General features: G+C 40.5%; 1 protein-coding gene across 2 annotated transcripts in view; it reads right to left on the bottom strand.

Annotated features, from left to right (window-relative positions):
* Positions 1 to 1,377: 1,377 nt before the first annotated feature.
* Positions 1,378 to 16,760, bottom strand: part of fgd (faciogenital dysplasia) — a 51,826-nt gene continuing 36,443 nt past the window's right edge. Inside the window, exons 5-19 of one of the 2 annotated variants that reach the window (XM_084916662.1) lie at positions 14,826 to 14,915; positions 12,724 to 12,860; positions 11,762 to 11,918; positions 11,421 to 11,559; positions 9,548 to 9,606; positions 8,895 to 9,041; positions 8,704 to 8,796; positions 8,517 to 8,596; positions 7,307 to 7,337; positions 6,595 to 6,696; positions 6,060 to 6,113; positions 5,230 to 5,328; positions 4,980 to 5,105; positions 4,033 to 4,173; positions 1,378 to 2,945 (exon numbers count right to left, since the gene is read on the bottom strand). In XM_084916662.1, coding sequence (XP_084772788.1) covers positions 2,700 to 2,945; positions 4,033 to 4,173; positions 4,980 to 5,105; positions 5,230 to 5,328; positions 6,060 to 6,113; positions 6,595 to 6,696; positions 7,307 to 7,337; positions 8,517 to 8,596; positions 8,704 to 8,796; positions 8,895 to 9,041; positions 9,548 to 9,606; positions 11,421 to 11,559; positions 11,762 to 11,918; positions 12,724 to 12,860; positions 14,826 to 14,915 — 1,701 coding nt within the window. In that variant the 3' untranslated portion in view covers positions 1,378 to 2,699. Of the gene's footprint in view, positions 2,946 to 4,032; positions 4,174 to 4,979; positions 5,106 to 5,229; positions 5,332 to 6,059; positions 6,114 to 6,594; positions 6,697 to 7,306; positions 7,338 to 8,516; positions 8,597 to 8,703; positions 8,797 to 8,894; positions 9,042 to 9,547; positions 9,607 to 11,420; positions 11,560 to 11,761; positions 11,919 to 12,723; positions 12,861 to 14,825; positions 14,916 to 16,760 lie in introns of both variants that reach the window. The other variant, XM_084916661.1, reaches the window with a different exon arrangement.

The following is a 16,760-nucleotide window of genomic DNA, read 5'->3' on the forward strand; positions in this document are numbered from 1 at the left end:
TGTAGCATAAAGCTGCAGCTAACATGTCTGTACTTCTATAGTTAAAACCACATTATAGCAACTTCAGCTTCTATATAGACGTGTAGTACGTGCAGCATCATTATACAGTATCTTCTCATCAGTAACTTAAATACAGTCAGTGGACACTTAACCAAGTACATCTTGCCAGTACTTGGTTGGAGCTCTCTTTGCCACTAGAAATCCTAAAGTCTTTCATCAAGGTGCTAAAAACATTGCTCTGAGATCTTGGGCCATATTGACATGATAGCATCACACAGTTGATCCACATCTATGATGTAAATCTCCTGTCCCACCACATCCCAGAGGTACCCTACAGGACTTACATGGTGGCTCTGGAGGCTAGTTAAATAAAGTGAACTCACTGACAGTTTGAGATTATTTTGAGATCTTGTTGGAAGCAGTTATCACAAGATGAATACGCTGTGGTTATAAAGGAATGGACATGGAGAAGTAGGCTGTGGTGTTTAAATAATGCCAAATTTGTACTAAGGGGCCCAAAGTGTAGCAAGAAAAGAACTTCCACTCCATTACACCATCACTAGCAGCATCTTTGAAAAAAGACGGGATAGATTCATGCTTTCATGTTTTTTTACACCAAATTCTGACCCTTACCGTCCAAATGTTGCAGTCGTAATCACGACTCATCATACTAGAAGTGGTTACAGTCTTTTACTTTCCAATTTTGGTGACACCATGCAAACTGTAGCCTTAGTTTCTCTTTCTTATTACTTATCTGAGAGGAGTGGCACCCAGTCTGGTCCTCTGCCGCTGTAGCCCAAGCAGCCAAAGGTTCAAGGTGTTGCGCCTTCAGAGATGCTCTTCTGTATATCTTGGTTGTAACAAGTGGTTATCTGAGTTACTATTGGTTTCCTTTCAGCTTCTGTCTGGACATTTTCTTTTGACTTCTAGCATCACGAGGGCTTTTTTCCTCAGAGAACTGCAGCTGACTAGATATTGTCTCTTTTGTTTTGGACCATTCTCTGTAAACCTTAGAGACAGTTTTGTAGAAAAACAAAGATCCCAAGAGATCAGCAGTTCCTACATTGACCAGCCCATCTGGGACCAGCAATCACACCACGTTCAAAATCAGATTAAACCAGATTGAACTTCAGCAGATTATCTAGACCATTTCTACTTACATTAGTGCATTGAGTTGCTCACATGTAATTGGCTGATAGACATTTGTGTTAACAACCACTTAAACAGAGTACATAATAAAGTGGCCAGAAAGTGTATGTGCTAGCAGTATTTTGTGTGATATTCGTGTGTTATTGGTAACATTTGTAAACATATGTTTTTCATATATGTTTTTTTCTCCCCCCTTTTTAAAAAAGAAACAACACAATACTCAGGACATTAATATCTTACTGGACAGTGTGGTACTGAATTAACCACGTCTGTTTATTGATGATGCTTTTCCACTGTGCACAAACCATGTTTTTAAAACACTCAATGCTGACTCTGCTTACTTACAGTACTACAAGAACAAATTCTGGAGCATAAAAAGAGGGGCAAGGGCAAGATTTCATAGCAAGGTACATAAATATGAGTGAGTTTACATGCAGAAAGAGATCCGATGTTGCTTTTTTTTTTTTTTTTTTTTTTTTTTTTGCTACTTTTGCTTAAAGGCTGGTGCTGATAGGAGCGGGGTACGGGGGACAAGGCAGAAGAAACAGTTTTACAGTACAGTACTTGGTTTTCATCACATCACCAAAAAGGGAGAGAAGCAGGCAAATGGTTGCAGTGTTGAGAAAGAGAGACCTACACATAAAGGATTTATTTAGTACATGTACAAGTGGAGTTATTGAGACACTGAAGCTGCAGCACAGTGTCAGAACTGAAGCCCTGTAACTACTCTTTCATCTAGACGAGTCACGAAGATAAGAGAAGTGAAATGTGGTCACTCAGGCTGAGATTAGAGGTCACAGAGTCCCACGATAATGACGGAGAGGGAATTTTACCAATGCATAAGAGACGAAAGGGTCTGTAAGACAGTGAGAGCATCAGGTGGCCAGCCACAAATGTACACATTTCTGTGCCTTTTAAGTTAAAATGTCTATTTTTTTCTTTTTTTTCCTTACATCACACTATAGTATACATATTGTACAATACCCAATAACCCACCACTGCTGGAGACAATAGAGAGGTGACATGGGTCCTTACACTAACATTCAATACTTAATAAACACCGGAAGGGACTCACGCTCAAAGACACGCATACATACATACACACACACACACACGTCCGCACAAATGGAAAGACAGAGGTATAAATGTTAATGCTTCACAACACTATTGAATGATATACAAGGAACTTCATCTTTAAAAAAAACGTTTTTTTTTCAGCTATATTACAAATCAAGGTTCTTCAAAGCTGTTAAAAACACTGAGAAATAAAATGTACTAACCAGTGGCATTGGTTGCTTGGTAGGATAGTCCTTACTTGTGTGTGGGTGCGTGTTTGGGAAATACATAAGGATGGAGAGAGGGAAAAAAAGTAGCTGTGTGGTAAGAAAGATAAGTTTGAAGTGGCAAAGGACTCAGTGGTCTTTATAAAGAAAAAAAAAATAAGGAAAAATAAAAAAGTGCCAAGGTAAAGTGATTTCAAGTAATGTGTGCTCTATACACAGGAGAGGGAGGGAGGAGGGTTGGGGAGTCCTGTGTCTCCAACGTGTCCACTACTGGCTCTTCCTGTGTTCAGTCAGGCTCGTCGATGCCTCAGCGGAAGCTTCTCCACGGGCAGCTTTGGAGAGGAAGTCCACCCACTTGGCCTGAAGTTCTTCGTCTTGGGCACTTAAGAGCAAAGTTTGCTGAGTGTTGCTGAGCCGGATTATGTGTTTGACCTCTGTTTTCTCAGCAGCTGCAGAAGGTGCTGGGCTCACCTCAAACCCAGGGAGAGGTACTGGCCGCGACCCCTTTGAGTCCTGCAAAAAAATAGTAAAAAATGAATATAAAACATGTCAGTCAGAGAAAAATTGTACTTCAAAGTTGGTTTCTCTTGGGTAAGCCTTCCTTTGAGGTAAGTGAACCATACTAGAAATAATGAAAATGACAGCTTGTCTCTTCAGCTGCAAAATTTTCCAACAGGCATGTACAGTAAACCCAGCCCTCCTCTCTCCCTTCCCCCTTTTTCTTTCTGTATAATCAGGAAATGCTCATCCAACTCCTATTAATCCTAATCTTTGGAATGGCCGCTTTCTGCGGTCAGATTGGGATATTAGTCTTGGAAATGAAACCCTGGAAGGCTTTAACAGGCTGACTCCTTCTCTGCCATTATGAATGACAAAAAAATAACATTTTACAGCAAATCCTTAAACTTTAAAAAAAAAAAATTAACATCTGAACTGAATTCTCTCAGTTAATTATTTTTAAACAATATATAAATATATGGACATGGATGATGTGTACAGAGATAGAACGCTTGGGTAATTTTTTTCAAAGGATTCATGTACACCACTTGTTTTACACATCTCATTGGGATGTTATAAGGAGATTTATTGCTCCACCCACAGCCAAGATTTCAAGGAACTGCAGCAACTCCGAGAGCTGAGAGACTTCATCTGCTCAGCGCCAACTAACACCCACTTGCACATCTGACAGCAGTTATACCTGAGGTCAGATTCAGGATAACCAAATCCCCTGGCCCAAATCTACACAGCACAGACAGTGACAGGGACAGCCTGGCACATGCAGGATTGGACAGATTTGACTTGCACACAGTCAGTGATATATCCTGGTGCTACACTCTGCAGATGTCCAGCTCCAATCCGAGGAAGGAGACAGGATATATAGCCAGATGGGCGTAGCAGGAGGATTAGCAGATATATAGGACGTGACTAAAGCACTCAGGTTATGCATCCATGTAGATGAACTTTTGCAATTTACTGTCCTCTATTTATACAATGCCTATCTATGAGAAATGTGCAAAATTATTTCTAATGAGGGGAAAAAGAAAAGTTAATCAAATATTTTTTTATGATTCAAAGCATGTTGAATGTATCCAACTCCTACCTGTCCGCTGCTTTGTAAGTACAGCACCAGTGGCTCAGCCTTGGTCACAGCAACCCACATCTTCATCCAGCTCTTCCCTTTCTCCTGTACTTGGAGGTGGCCACACAGCAGGCAGTTCTCTGCCGTTAGAGAAACCTGTCTCTGAAACACACACGAGACCAATGATCAAGGACTTCCTCATTTTACTACTGAGCTAATTATTGAACTAAACAGAAAAAGATGCGCTTTAAAAAACACGTGTAAAAGACGTATTTATTATATTTTGGACACTTAATCTGATGAGGAATGACAGTGCAGTTCTTCTACTGTTCATCCTTATGTAACAGCAATGTAGGACACAGTGAGATTTGTACAGGGACAGGTGTTAAAGCTTCTGCTGCCCCTTGTCTAACCTTTGTACAGCCTACAGCTCCCTCATGTGGTGACTAATCTCACTACAGATGATTCCCCACTGGGATCCTTCAACAGAGACACGAGAGGGAATGAACCTGAATCACAATACTGTTTCACAGTTTCGTCATCGCTATAAGTGGTTAATGTCCTGTCAGCTTTAAGGTGCAAATACTCCATCCGACTGTACATCTATCCACAGATGGACAGCGGGACAGGGATACAGACACCTGAAGCCGCCAGACTGCGGAGTCAGCAGAGCCGAGATCTCATTATCATATTAGTCATCAAAAAGGGATTAGCTGATCTTTCAGTGTGAATGTCTTTGCACATGTACTGCACGTATGTGTGCAACGTGTGTAGCAGTGTGTGCATACAGCACAGTAACTTAAACACAACAGTACAGGAGTAAAAATGCACTGCAGCGCTTTCTACTCTTTGTTGCCAGCAGCACAGTGTGGCTCCTGCCAACACTGAGCAATAACCTATTGGCATGAGCCAATGCAGCAAAAAAATTCTTATTCATTATGTGTGTGTCTGTATTTTTTTGTTCTAACCTCAGGTGCAGTTTTTCTTCTGTGTTCACCAGTACCAAGGTTCTCTATGCTGAGGCTGGCTTCGAAACATTCAGGACACACTCGGCTCGTTTTGTTGTCCATCTTTGAACACTTTGCACAGATGGCCTGCAGAAGGACAGAGAGCGAACAGCAGACAGTTATTTGTCTAAAATTTCCACTTGTTCCACCACTTTTCTCTCCATCCCACCAAAAACAACGCCCAAATTTGTCTCGTTCCATCTGTGCTCACCGCTCCGCAGGACTTGCAGTGATGTTTGCGCTTGGTGAAATTGAAGCTCTCGCTGCAGCCTTTACATGTCTGCTTCTCCTTCTCCTTTTTCTTGGAACTCTTCTGGAAAAAAAAGGATTGTGTGTAAAGGCCTTCAGCCTGCTCAGTTTCAGCACAAGCGAAGCAAAAGGAATGTCTGACAGCTTGTCCTGCTACATCCCGTGTTTGTTTGGCTTTCTGTCTCCCTTTTCTCCCTTCTATTAACAAAGAAAGGGGGCATACACCCACTCAGACACACGAAAATATCCACGCAGATTGTTGTTATAGATACTACATATGTGGGATGAGGAGTAAAATAAATCTCTCCCTGTTTGTATAGATAACAGAAAAACTTTTTATTTTTGAGATTAGCATCATCACATTTGCTCAGCCTAACTGTAATGTATGCTTTAGCATAACAAAAAACACTTTGAAAAACAAACACAGCTAACGAGACTATTGTTATATTTAGAAGCATTTCTTTAAGGACATTCTTCGACTAATTTTCCCTTTTAGTAAACATGAATTTACTAAAGCTCAGAGGTGCTTGTTGCCTTTTTGGAAATGTAGTTTTACTCTAAAAACTACAAAAAAACATTGTTCACTGGAACTAGTGTTTGACTTTGTTTGACTCATCCTCTTGGAGTCTGCCCAAAGTCAGTCTCACTCCCTTTTGCATTCACTAGACAACCATCGACAATGTCCTGAATAAGAGGCTACTCTCTGGCTTCTTATAGGAATGAGCTATGCAGCACACTCAGGAGCTCATAGAGGGATCAGGACTGTGTTACTTTTCTGTAAGAGCATCTTACCCTTTCTTGTAGTCTTTCGCCATCAGAGTCGATGGATGTGTTCGACCAGAAACCCTGAGGAGGAGGACATGCACAGTGAGCAACAGTAGTTTAACCTTGCAGTCAGCCATCTCTACCACTAGGTGTCAGTCTGGACCTTCTGAATCTGCTCCTCTGGCTCGTGTCACTACATTTGGCTTGGGTCCAGCTAAGGCCAACTCAAAGTGGGTCAAAGCACATCTATGATAGTTTTGTATATACTTTGAGTTGGGCTTTCCCTATTAGGTCATGAGAGATCTCTGTGAGAGGAGCCTTGCAGACTCTACACGTGGAAATGGCGAGAGCTGTATGCACCCGAACATGACAGGAAGGTTAAGTGAGCGTATTGTCTGTATGATACTACCACATCCATAGAAGGAGAGCTATTCAGGCAGACAAAGGCCAGACTATGACAAGCTTGTTTGGTGTACCACTAGTCTCCCATGATTCATTGCCAAGGATGACCAACTGACTGACTGATCAATGAAGTGCCTGATGAAGGCGGAGTGAGACTGACCGGTGACTCCGGCACATGGTCGTCTTCCCGGGAGAAGGAGCTGTTGAAGGCTTTGAACGTCTTGCTGTTTTGTTTGTGTCGTTCAATCGTGGCCTGGATAACCTGAGAGTCAGAAGAGATTTACAGGAAAGAGGAGGAATAATTATGAGTTGAAAGAGGGAAGAAGGAGGAAAGCCGTCTTTCTTTCTCCTGCCTAACTGAAGAACAAAGAAAGCATGTGTGGTATGCTGACTACCCTGACTGTGCTTCAAACAAGTGACAGCGGCAATGACATCAGAGTTTAAAAAGTATCACGGTCCTAATGCTGGAGTCTCAAGATAACTAGTTGGCTAGTAGTGTGCGAAAACCTTTGCTTCTTTTTGCTTTCCACTGTCTGTAAACTTTTGGAGTGGTACCATAGCCCCTCCTTAATCTTCACATACTGAAAAAAAACCCTCCGCAGTTTCTCCAGTTGCCCATTCCCTATTACAGCCTGCAAGATGTATTAATCAGCTTTATTCTGCTGTAATAGGCTAAATGAGCAATAATGAGGGGCTTTATTAGAGAACATAATTCCCAAACACTGCATGAGTTTGTAGAGGAAATCTCTTCTAATTCTTCTTTAATAAAACACAACGACCAAAGACACAGACCAAAAATGCTGCATGCACATGAGAGGCACACACAGTTTCATATGCATGCAAGTGTTCTACTTCAAGTGGGTGAAATTTACCTGAATCCAGTCTTCCTTCTCCTCAGCCGTCCTGTGAAGTTAGCAAAATATGATTCGATGATTTCACCCGACTAGAAAATTCAGGCCATCACCATGACTGAATAAATATTCACAAATAACTGCAATTCATTGTGCACACAGAGCCCCAAAGAGTGGAAACATGAGAAAATAACAAGTAAATAGGGCATTAAATAATAATAACCTAAGTTCCCAAAAGAGTTTTGTTCACTGGCTAATTTAAATACTTGTAAAGAAAAATACAAATTATTTTAGTTACAGTCACATTAAGGCTAATGATAAAAAAATCAGTCAGACTTAGCTGGCCACAAGCTAACCAGCTAAGTCTTGTTTTTCTTCAAAATCAAAGAAAAGTGTTAAAGGTAAATGCTGGTATGTAAGCCTAACGCACTGATAGGGTTAGATAAATGACTAAAACATTATGCAAATGATCCCAGCAGAGAAAGATGTGTATTTAACATGTATATGTCTCAAAAGTCTGAGTTTAGCCTACAAAAAGATCAGTTATCAAAAGGCAAGGTAACTGCAAGCTAATTTCTGGTTATCCAATTGCAATACAATCCCTGCAAGGTTTTCAGAAACAAACCTCTGGGGACAGTGGCGTGCTTATGTTGTGGCTTTTTTGCTACATATGGATGATAATAAAAACCTTTTAGGCCATGAAAACCATTTTGATCAGGATGACTATTAATCAAATAGGAGAAGAAATCATACATCAATAAAAGTGCACTTTGAAGTCGGACAAGAACTGCTGCAGACAGAGTGGATGACATTATTGGTTTAAGTAGTTCTGCTTAAGTGAAATTATGACTGAACAACAACAAAATCACAGTGTACCATTCTGAAATGGACAACTGCGATGGGATTACATTTGATCCATTTTGCGGTTGATGGTTGTAACATTCTTGTTCAACATTTGATCTGTTCCAGACTTTTTTGTATTTATTAACAATTTAAATCCCAATAGAGGAGTAAATGGTGCCTAGGCTAAAAACACTGGATTTTTCCTTTAACATCAGCAGCTATTGATTTTGATTGGTTGAAAGATTATATTTTTGAGACTTGTTACTTATGTAAGTAATAATAACACAGTTTCGCATTCTAAAACCATATAAGGTGCTTTATTTAGAGAATAACATCTTCATCTTTGTTTAATATTATGTGGCTCTGAGGCTGTTTCGCATATATTTACCTGGCTTGCAGCTCCAGCGAACGTCGCTTACCGATGATGGCAAACGTGTGAGGAAGGTTCTGCTTCACATTCTCCTGCACCTGGGGTCAAAATGCAGAAGAATGCCACTTACAGTCGGTGCAACAAGTGAACAGTCACGGAAGAAAAAAACAAAAGCTAGAGAATAGGCTGAAAAGCAACATTATACCTCCATGCCGGCAATGTCAATCCTCTCTCTGACACTGAACTTCTGCCCCATAAGTCGGAGTTTAGGCACACAGTATAGCACCATATTGTTGAACTAGATCAGAGACAGAAATAATGAAGTTGATGAACAGGACAGATCAAATAAAAAATCTTCCTTTATTTGATATTTGTCAAACTTAACAGGCCTCTCACCAAATAGAGGTATCGGTCTTGCGCTGTCCCGTTTTTGGCTGACATCTTCTTGATATGTCCTTCTTTTATGAGCTCATTGGCTGGGTTAACTATGTCCTCCTCTCCTCCAAGCCTCTCATAAACCTCCAACAGTTTGTGCATCTTTTCCTAAAAACACAGAGCAACAGGAGGAAGCAGAAAAGCTGAGAAGATACTCGACAGCGAGAGGATAGATGGAGCTCTAGCACAAACATTTAAAGGGTAATATATTGTTATCACATACAGTTCTTACTCATTCTTTTTCAGCAAGGTGGAAAGTATATATTACAATTCTTTATTGATTCACAGACGCATGTGTCTGCTTGAGCTGTTTAAAGAACATGAAAGACATCACGACAAGACAGAGGAAAAATACGAGGAGGTTGGGTGTTAAAAAAGTCAGTCAGACTTCCGCGAGCTATGAACAAGAAGGCAGGAAACAGCAGTTTCCTGTCTGTACCAATGCAATGCTGCTGACTGACTGTACCACATCAGCTACTCTCTTATTGGGCAACACATTATCTAGTTCCTAATCAGCCAAGTGGTAGAGTACTGGAAAGAGTTGATGCATAGAAGAGAAGATAGCAAAAACATAAAAATAAAAGAATGACTCAGAGCATCGAGCAAAGCCTTACCATTTTCCTGATTGCTGCATTGGAGTGGTTAGCTGCGGTAGAAATGAGCTCCAGTGCTTCTGTAATACACATACGTGAGTAACAAGAATTAATAAAAACAAATCATCTTATTAATAAGCTAAGACTATCAGAAACTCTGATATAAATCTCTAACAAACACAATCGCGCGGCTGTGAAAATATGTTATTCACAGAAAAATCGTCGAGGCTGTTCCAGTACTACCAACTTAAAAAGACACATACTCTTAACATTAACCACACAGTGTGTTCTAGGCTGGCTTCCAGCCAGTCAAGAGTCTAGTACTAATGCCTGCGAGTACCTGAGTCAGCCATCTTAATCATAACCTACATAAACAGAAGAGACACACAGGCGGTGGAAATGAGGCCAAAACAACTGTGATAAATTGCTGTTCAGCTGGAGAGGATGAGAGAAACCTTTCCACAGACTCCAAACAACACCGTGTGGTGACGTTAGGGATTAGGTAAATGGATACAGGGATGTAGGAGGACATGAGATAATGTAATATATGTAATCGGTTTCTGCCAGGCTGTAGTTGAAACAGCATGAGGAGCACTCTGACCTTTGTGAAGTATTGTGGTATCATACTAACAGCTATGCAGAGATGTAGGAGGCCTATGTCCTACCTTTATCTTCATAACACATTCATTTAACTAGTTATTCTAATGATTGTCATCATATAAGATCTGGTTATTTTGTACAAGGACTTTTTTTTGCTATACATGTATACCGATCATCTCAGAAGACTATCAAACACTTAAAGTGTACAAATCATCACAGTGTTGATAAATTATCGCAAAAAACCCCTCCAAAGTTTTATCCTAATCTAACCCTGCATATGCAACGCAATAGTGTTCAATAAGACGGAAATTAAGTGCAACACTTCATAATTCTAAAACTGTGATAACACTAAGATATTCAATCTGCGCCATAAGCAGGTTTTAGCTGTGCAGAGTAAAACTAGAAAAACACAGAGGGACGTCTTCAGAGCGCCCGTGGTCTCAAACAGCCTGTTTTCACATTTACCACAAGGTGAAGTGAATTTTGGCTCCTTTTGATCAGTCGAGTGGTTTTGCAGTTTGTGCAGTCGACAGTCGAGGGAAAAGAAGACATTCGCTGTGAAAACAGATACTGGCCAGTTCCTCTCACCTTCCCTCCTGTCCTTGTACAGTTATGGAGTCGAATAACTCCCAAGTGTTCACTGCTGTATGAACTGGACAGGACATATTTTTGCTTTATCTGCACTTTTTTTGTTTAATCTGCTCATGTTCTTTTCGTTTTTTTCCCTAGTGACCTTTAATGATTTCATGGGCTTTAGCTGAACGGTACTTTCTTGTGTTATTTATTTATTCTTCTGTTCTGAATCCATATTTCTGAGTAAAGTTAAACTGTGTCTGCCTTGAGCTGAATACTCATCAATGGGTGGCGTATTTCATACAACAAGCGCATCTTTAAAGTGTGTTTTACATGAAGCCTTAGATTACTGAGGAAAGCAAAGACACAGCTGGTTGGATTTCACTGTGACCTGGAGTTTATCAGTCGTGAAGCGTAAACGTGCGAGTCAGCAGCAATAATAATGGTTTGCATTTATACAGCGCTTTTTGAGACCCTCAAAGCGCTTTACAATTCCACTATTCATTCACTCTCACATTCACACACTGATGGAGGCAAGCTACAGTTGTAGCCACAGCTGCCCTGGAGCAGACTGACAGAAGCGAGGCTGCCATATCGGGCCCTCTGGCCAAACCAGTAGGCGGTAGGTTAAGTGCCTTGCCCAGGGACACAACGACCAAGACAGACAGAGCAGGGGATCGAACCGGTAACCTTCCCAACCCCCTGAACCCCGGCAACTCACTTTCAGCATCTTTTCTGTCGAGAGCATCATCGGGCAACTTCTTCAGGTAGTCTTTGAGCAAGAGCTCATAGCGAGGAATCCTTTGGACTGGCTCTAACATGTGGTGCTGCAACGTCAGATTCCCACACACATCCTGTTTCTGTTGGTTGAAACAAAAAACAAAACTTTAACTGATTAATTCAAAAAGAAGACTTGTTAAATTTTGGCTAAAACTCCCAAAATTCCTGACAAAACTATATAAAACCCAAATAATCTTTAGATATGTGTGATTGGATGTTCTTTTCCAATACATGCTGTTGAAAAAATGTAAAAATAGAAAAAAAAAAGAAGAAGAGAGAAACCTGTATATTCTGAACGACACTCTTAAATTGTGACGATCGCTGCGTCCAGGTGTTGACCAAGTCCATGGCCCGGTCAAAGTTCTTCACATACTCTCCATACATCTTCATGAATGGAGCCAGTTTCTGGAGGATGTCTCCGATGCGTGGTTTGTTTTCCCTAAAGCAAGAACGTGCAAACAAACGGATGATTCCAAAAAATATTTCCACGCCAAGGTTTATATCAAAAGATTGTTGCAGTGTTTTAATTAAATGCAGATTAGTTACTTCTTCATGTAAATGTATAGACAGCTCTATAGATGCAAATACATCAAGTTGCAGCTTTGAGGGAAAATTCCCAAAGCCTATTGGGAAAAAGATCACACAGTTTCCTACTAAAGCAGGGAGGAGGTAATTAAAGGGTTGCTTTAGCAGATTCATTTCACAGATCCATGTTAGAACCAAGAGAGGCTGCACAAGCATAAATACTATAATACTGGGGGCAATTACATCACTCATAAAGAGACACAAACAAAGGCTCATAACTAATGAGAGTAATCTCAAGAATTTTATTGGGGCATTACAGAAATTAATCCTCCTTATGAATTTTCTTCCTAAGGTGCACTTTTCTGACTTGATGTCCTTTGTTTTGTTTGTTTTTTTTCAAGTTTATTTCAGCCAATAAATTTTAATGAGTTAATGTGAGGGGAGCCATTATGTGACAGGTCTCCAGAGGAGTCATTATCTACCAAGGGTGGCTGATGTTGGCATAATATCACAGACTGGAAGCAGATTTCCTGCTTACTGTGGGAAAAAAGGAGAAAAAAAATACCCTCAACCTGTAAGTCTTTATGAGACGCATAAATACACACAAGCTAAAATCAGACACCGCTGAAAACCTGACAATAATGACCCCCCCCAACGGCTCATCTCTTCACACCGATACTTTAGGAAAGCCACCGAAATGCCGAGTGTTTAGTCCTCACCATTCATCAGTAATCCGTGTCTTGAGCTCAGGGAGCAGGAACTTATCGTGAAAGCAGTAGATAGAAGAGATGTTGGAGAAGATCCCTGTAATGACATCCTGAGGGATTCCAGCCTCGGTGAGCTTTGTGCAAAATACCTGCAGAGAAGATATTTGTATATAAAAACTCACGCTAAGAACACAACTCGACTCAGCTCGGCTCTGTTTAAGTAACAGGTATGTAAGCTCAGGCAGAAAAATGTCCGTGTTGTCATATATATCTAAGTGTGAATGACATCAAGCTAAGATTACTTTTCTGCAGATCTGCTAGAAACCAGATAAACTACACTATATAATCTAAACTTTACTGATGCTTTTTCACACCTGGAGCACCAACTCGCTGAAGATGATTTAGTAGGCCAAGGTAAACGGCTGTTAATGCGGTGGGTTTGTGGGTATTTAAATGTTTAGTATGTAGAAGGAAGAAAGGAAGAAGAAGAAATAAGGAACAAAAGGTCTAATGAATGATGTCATAGAATGCATAATGAGGAATGTAGTATTCAAAGGTTGGGGAGGTTGACTGTTGGTTGTACATAGACACGCGCTGTAAACTTCCAGGTTTGAAAAGTGAAGCTGATGTGGGAGTGCCAGCAGGCAACTGCATGCAAAATTTCAGGATATCTATATTGCGCTTATTCTCTTGTGTGTTTTTAAACTTTGTGGAAATGTGACACTCAGTTACTGACGAATCAATAATTGACTATCAATACTGTTGGCTTAAAAATGTTTCTGTCCAATTAAGCACTATTACAGATCGACTGATTTCACTGGGGGAGCATCAGCGACCGATTCTTTATGTGCAGGTTCAGCTTAATAATCGAGCACATCATTCGCCATGACTCTTGTGATAAAGTCCAAATCACTGCATCCACTTTTGCTTCCTTGACAATCGCAGTAACCGGTATGCACTGATGTATCCACGGAAACAAGTTTCATGTGAAAGTTGTAGGACAAAAACAGGAAGTTAACCATAAAAGCGTTCTGCCTTCAGTAACAAATAAACCATAGCTGCTCTGTGATAGGGCAGAGATCGTCAACTCTACCACATGAGCTCAACAAAGAGGAAGGCGACTTAACCACTGGCAGTGAGCACTCGTCATAAACGCGACACCACGCTGCAGGTAGAGAAAAAACTGCAGGTACAGGAAAAAAGGCAGTCAAATTTTAATCTTACACAAAGAAGCCAAGAGTGTGAGGTCTAACTGGGTGATAAAAATTAAGAGCCGCAATGACTGGTTTGCGACTGAACATCAGCCAAGTAATTTGTGTTATGAGGTCCTTTCACTTCATTATTTTAAGTTACGTTAAAGTGAGCATCTCTGGGTTTTAGAGTGGCCAGTGCAAACTGGCACAAAGGCTTATTTTATAGAGGAGATTGTCCAATAGATTCATCTAGAAAATAACCTTGTAAAATTGGAAGCTGGGCAGAAGTCAAGTAAGTAAGATCACTGAGTTCACATCCTTTTTCTTTTTTTTTTAACAGCGCAATTTATCAAAAGTCTCTTCTGAAGTTCTAAGTTTGAATATAAATGTTTTCTCTGAAAGAAGACAAACTATATCCACTGGTAGATACAAAATATGATTTTTTTAAATGACCAAGGGTAGACAGCTATATCAAAAAATAGCTGTCTAGTCATAAATAGAGCCAAGGGTCAGGAAACACACGCTCTGTTCACAGAATTTAGACAGAAATATAGATCACTGCGTGGGTTGCAACACACAACAACCTACGTGCCTCCTTTAACAGACACACACACGATGCACACTTAGGCTTGCGGTGACGAAGCACTCTTTATGTTGGACATTCATAAATATAGTCCACATGCACACAAACAGAGGTGCATTACATCTTACAAGATAGCACTTAGAGCGCTCTAAGTAATCAAGCCAGCAGAGGGTTGGCGTGTAGTGGGTCTCAATCCCAGCATTAATCCAGATTAGCTGTAATCTCAATCGCTAACAACACTAGCACTACTAAGCGACAGAAAATTGAACCGGATACAAGAAAAACCTCGCACAAAGCCAGTAACAGATAAAGAGACACATACGAAAGGAAAGCGATACCTGGTCGAGGAGATTGAGTCGTTTCACGTAGGCCTCTTCAGTTTGGAGAAGCTCTTTGGCAATATTCAGGAGTTTCTGAGCTTCTGAGCACTGAGGGGAAACAGAAAAGCACCAAAAGATTACATCTAAGGCAAAAGAAGACAAACATACACGCCAACTCCACCATATTTGAGTTTTCAGACAGTAGTCAGAGGTGAAAGAAAGCTGACACCTTATGCTTTAAGTTATAAATAATCATGTGACAAAAACGTACGTTCAAAGATCATTATCTATATTGATCTTTGCAATATAATGCGATATAATTCACCACAGCCACCCAACAGGTTACACTGCACAGCTACTGCCACAGAAGCATTTTTAGGATGTAATTATTCAGTGTTAAAGTAACCACTGTTACTACTTCCTACCTGAATAACCTTTATGTTACACTTTCTGTAAACACTAAACAACATTCGTAATATATAGTTGTATTTATTTATTTATTTTTACCCTTTTTTACCCCACAGTTATTCACTGTGCTTTTTGTATGAAACCACTAACATGGGATAGCTGCTCTCTTTTTAGCACACAAACACGTGCATCGGCTTTATAACCAAACTGTGTGGCAGAGAGAGACCAATTATTGGGTTCCTTAAAATTCAAAAGTCTGTGTTACTTCTTCATTTAAAGTTTAACCTCACATGAGTGTGGCACTAGGATTCCATTTTCACATCCATGTGGTAAAGGGAGAAACATCCTTTGTGCTCACCTTTAGTATCAATTCACGACATGTACATACACGATTATTTTGTCACATCACTGCCGCTTACGTCCCAACGTTCAAAACACTACTAGGCGATACGGAAACTCAAACCCCGTGTTTGTCTCACCATGTGTCACCCCTGTGATGACCGGTGCGGGTGTAACCCACCTCACACCCAGTTCCTGCTGGAGCTGTTGCAGCACCCCTACAGCCTTTGAAGCATCAACAGACAGAGCTCATGGCTGGCTTGATGAGAAGTAGCAGCAATGCTTGTAGGAAAAACAGAAGTGTCTGAAGGGGATCTTGGACTTATGTAAAAGCCCAAAATATTTATGCTTGTGGCTGAGGCAACTATCAGCAGCGTCTGCAGCAGATTACTGTAAACTGACATTCAGAATGTGTTATTTTAGTCACCGGTTTAGTTCAACAGCAGTAAATTATGAGATGTGCTAATAGCTGCTGCGGTGAAATTGAAGAGCCCTGTTTCCTCTCTCTTTCGCTTTGACTTGATGAGATGAAATGACATAAAAACACTGCAGTAGTTCATCCTTGTATCACTGGTTCAACGCACACTGAGGTCACAAAACATTTAGCCTATTGCGACAATGCGGGTTTCGCAACAGCTGTCTTCAAATTAAAACAAGCACCATCACATTCATTTAAGCCAAACCTAAACCTGAGCTTAACCAAGTCTTGATGTAAAAATTATAGAATTTGTGCTATGGGGAGTCGTTTTTTGCCTCCCAGATTGTGACTGTGCAAAAAAACCTGAAACCTTGACCCTGCAGTAAAGGGATCTTGAGGCTTTGTTCTCGCTGATGGATGAAAATACTCCTACTCATAAAGCAGGAAGGAATACTGAATCGTTTAGTATAAAAATGATGTTGCACATGTGGTATGTCCTTCACAGTCACCATCAGAGCAGCTCCATCCTTCCAGCTGAGCTCCAGAGACATGGAGAATCAATATCAGTGTGCACTGAAGTTGTTTTGATGACCTAAGATCTCACTAAGATAATTCAGCTTGGGTTTTTCCATTAATATGTCACTCCTCTGTACTCTTACCCTGGCACAGATGGCAGGGGAAAACTCACCAGAGATTATGCTTTGTAAGGAAATCTAACAATGCCAAATATTACTATGTGAACAAAAGTGAAACTCAGTTTTCATTGTGTGCAAAGAAGAGGGCACACA

The sequence above is a fragment of the Perissodus microlepis genome, chromosome 20 (genome assembly GCF_051167445.1).
Source record: "Perissodus microlepis isolate ML-2025 ecotype Zambia chromosome 20, ASM5116744v1, whole genome shotgun sequence".
In the NCBI taxonomy this organism is placed as follows: Eukaryota; Metazoa; Chordata; class Actinopteri; order Cichliformes; family Cichlidae; genus Perissodus; species Perissodus microlepis.